A 1,599-nucleotide genomic window follows, 5' to 3' on the forward strand; every position below is an offset into this window, starting at 1 on the left:
GCCTAGCTATTTTTGTTGTTGTTGTTGTTGTTGCAGTTGTTTAGCTGGCTCAGGGTGGTTTTGAACCTGCCATCCTTGGTGTATATGGCTGGCACTGTAACCACTGTGCGAAGGGTGCCGAGCCTCTGAATTCATTTTTAATTGGATGATATTTTTGATCTTATATGTAGACAGATAGTAGATATAATAGTTTTCCATTACAGTGAGGTGGGGTGTATCCCACCTCACTGTAATGGAATTGTATTTACAATTTCTTTTGTAAATTGCCTAAATTTTGTGAAGTGTCAGAGGACAGTAAGAGAAGATTTTTTAAAAACTTCTTCATCAAGCTTTTACTAGCTTGTTCTAACTAGGCGTAGGCTAGCTACTAGGAATTGCAGATAAAAGATATCTCTGAAGAGCCAAATTTAATGATGAGTCAGCCTCTTTACATAAACCACCCATATAATCTACAGTTTGAAAAAGAGATCCTAAAATTAAAGTGCTCAAAGTCTCAATTTGGCAATGTAAGCACAGGTTTTCTAACCTTTTGTAGTTTCCTAGGAGAAAGGTCTTTAACACGTTAGGATTTGACTTTTAATCAGACACGTGACACATGAAAGCATCAGTTAACATACCTGTGATATAACCTTCTAAAGCCTTTGGCACCAGAGACTTAGCAAGTTTCAGGTCCTCCAGAGAGCACTTGCCTGACTCCAAGCCAAAGGACATTCCCATCCGCTTCAGTACTTCTATGTCATCATGGATTTCAAAAGTGTTGTCGAAATTAAAAAGATATTCAAACCTGCATCAGGAAATAAAGTATGGGCTTTCAGTGGTACTGGAGAGGTCTGAATAGTTACATAGTCTATTCTAACTAATAGAATGGGGCTTAAATTCAGCTATAGTACTAAAAATTGTTACCATTTATAGCTATGAGTCATTCTACCGTGTTCAGAGGAATAGCATGGCAATTAAGTCACACTTTCAATTAGAAGAAGATTCTTGCAACAAATACGAGTCCAGGAGTCAGTAACCTTAGCTCTAACACTGTTACAAATAGGAGACAGACATTTTATTCTAAATGTAAAACTTTGCCAAGTTGTCTACAATTTTGCCACAAAAGAAATATCTTTCTAGTTTAGTAATACGATTATCTCTACTGTGAGTTGGTTATAATCTACTGTGAGTTGGTTTACTAGCATTGACAAAACATTTTGAATGCTTACTTCATTTTCAGGAATCAAGTGTTAGCTACTGCATACTTTTATTTATACATATTTTTAAGAGACAGGGTTTCATTTTAAGAGACTCAAACTCCTGGGCTCAAGCAATCTTCCTCCCTGGGCCTTCCAAACAGCTGGGACTACAGGTGTGAGCCACTGTGGCCAGCAACAGACTATACCAGTCCTTTGGAACCCGAGGCCACACCCTGGGGGTTATGTTGTTATGAAATTCTCTCTATAAAAATCATGTGAGGAATTTTTTTTATTTTTTAATTTATTATTTTTTTAATTTTTGCAGTTTTTGGCTGGATTTGAACCCGCCACCTCCAGTATATGGGGCTGGCGCCCTACTCCTTGAGTCATAGGTGCCACCAGAAATATTTTTTTAAAGACA

General features: G+C 37.5%; 1 protein-coding gene across 6 annotated transcripts in view; it reads right to left on the reverse strand.

The window, feature by feature from the left end:
• Positions 1–1,599, reverse strand: part of TFDP2 (transcription factor Dp-2) — a 129,529-nt gene that overhangs the window by 8,502 nt on the left and 119,428 nt on the right. For all 6 annotated transcript variants that reach the window (XM_023512971.1, XM_023512972.1, XM_023512973.1 and 3 more), the window contains one exon: positions 618–784. In XM_023512971.1, coding sequence (XP_023368739.1) covers positions 618–784 — 167 coding nt within the window. The remainder of the gene's footprint in view (positions 1–617; positions 785–1,599) is intronic.

Source organism: Otolemur garnettii, unplaced genomic scaffold, assembly GCF_000181295.1.
Source record: "Otolemur garnettii isolate 467f Iridium unplaced genomic scaffold, OtoGar3 scaffold00032, whole genome shotgun sequence".
Classification (NCBI taxonomy): domain Eukaryota; kingdom Metazoa; phylum Chordata; class Mammalia; order Primates; family Galagidae; genus Otolemur; species Otolemur garnettii.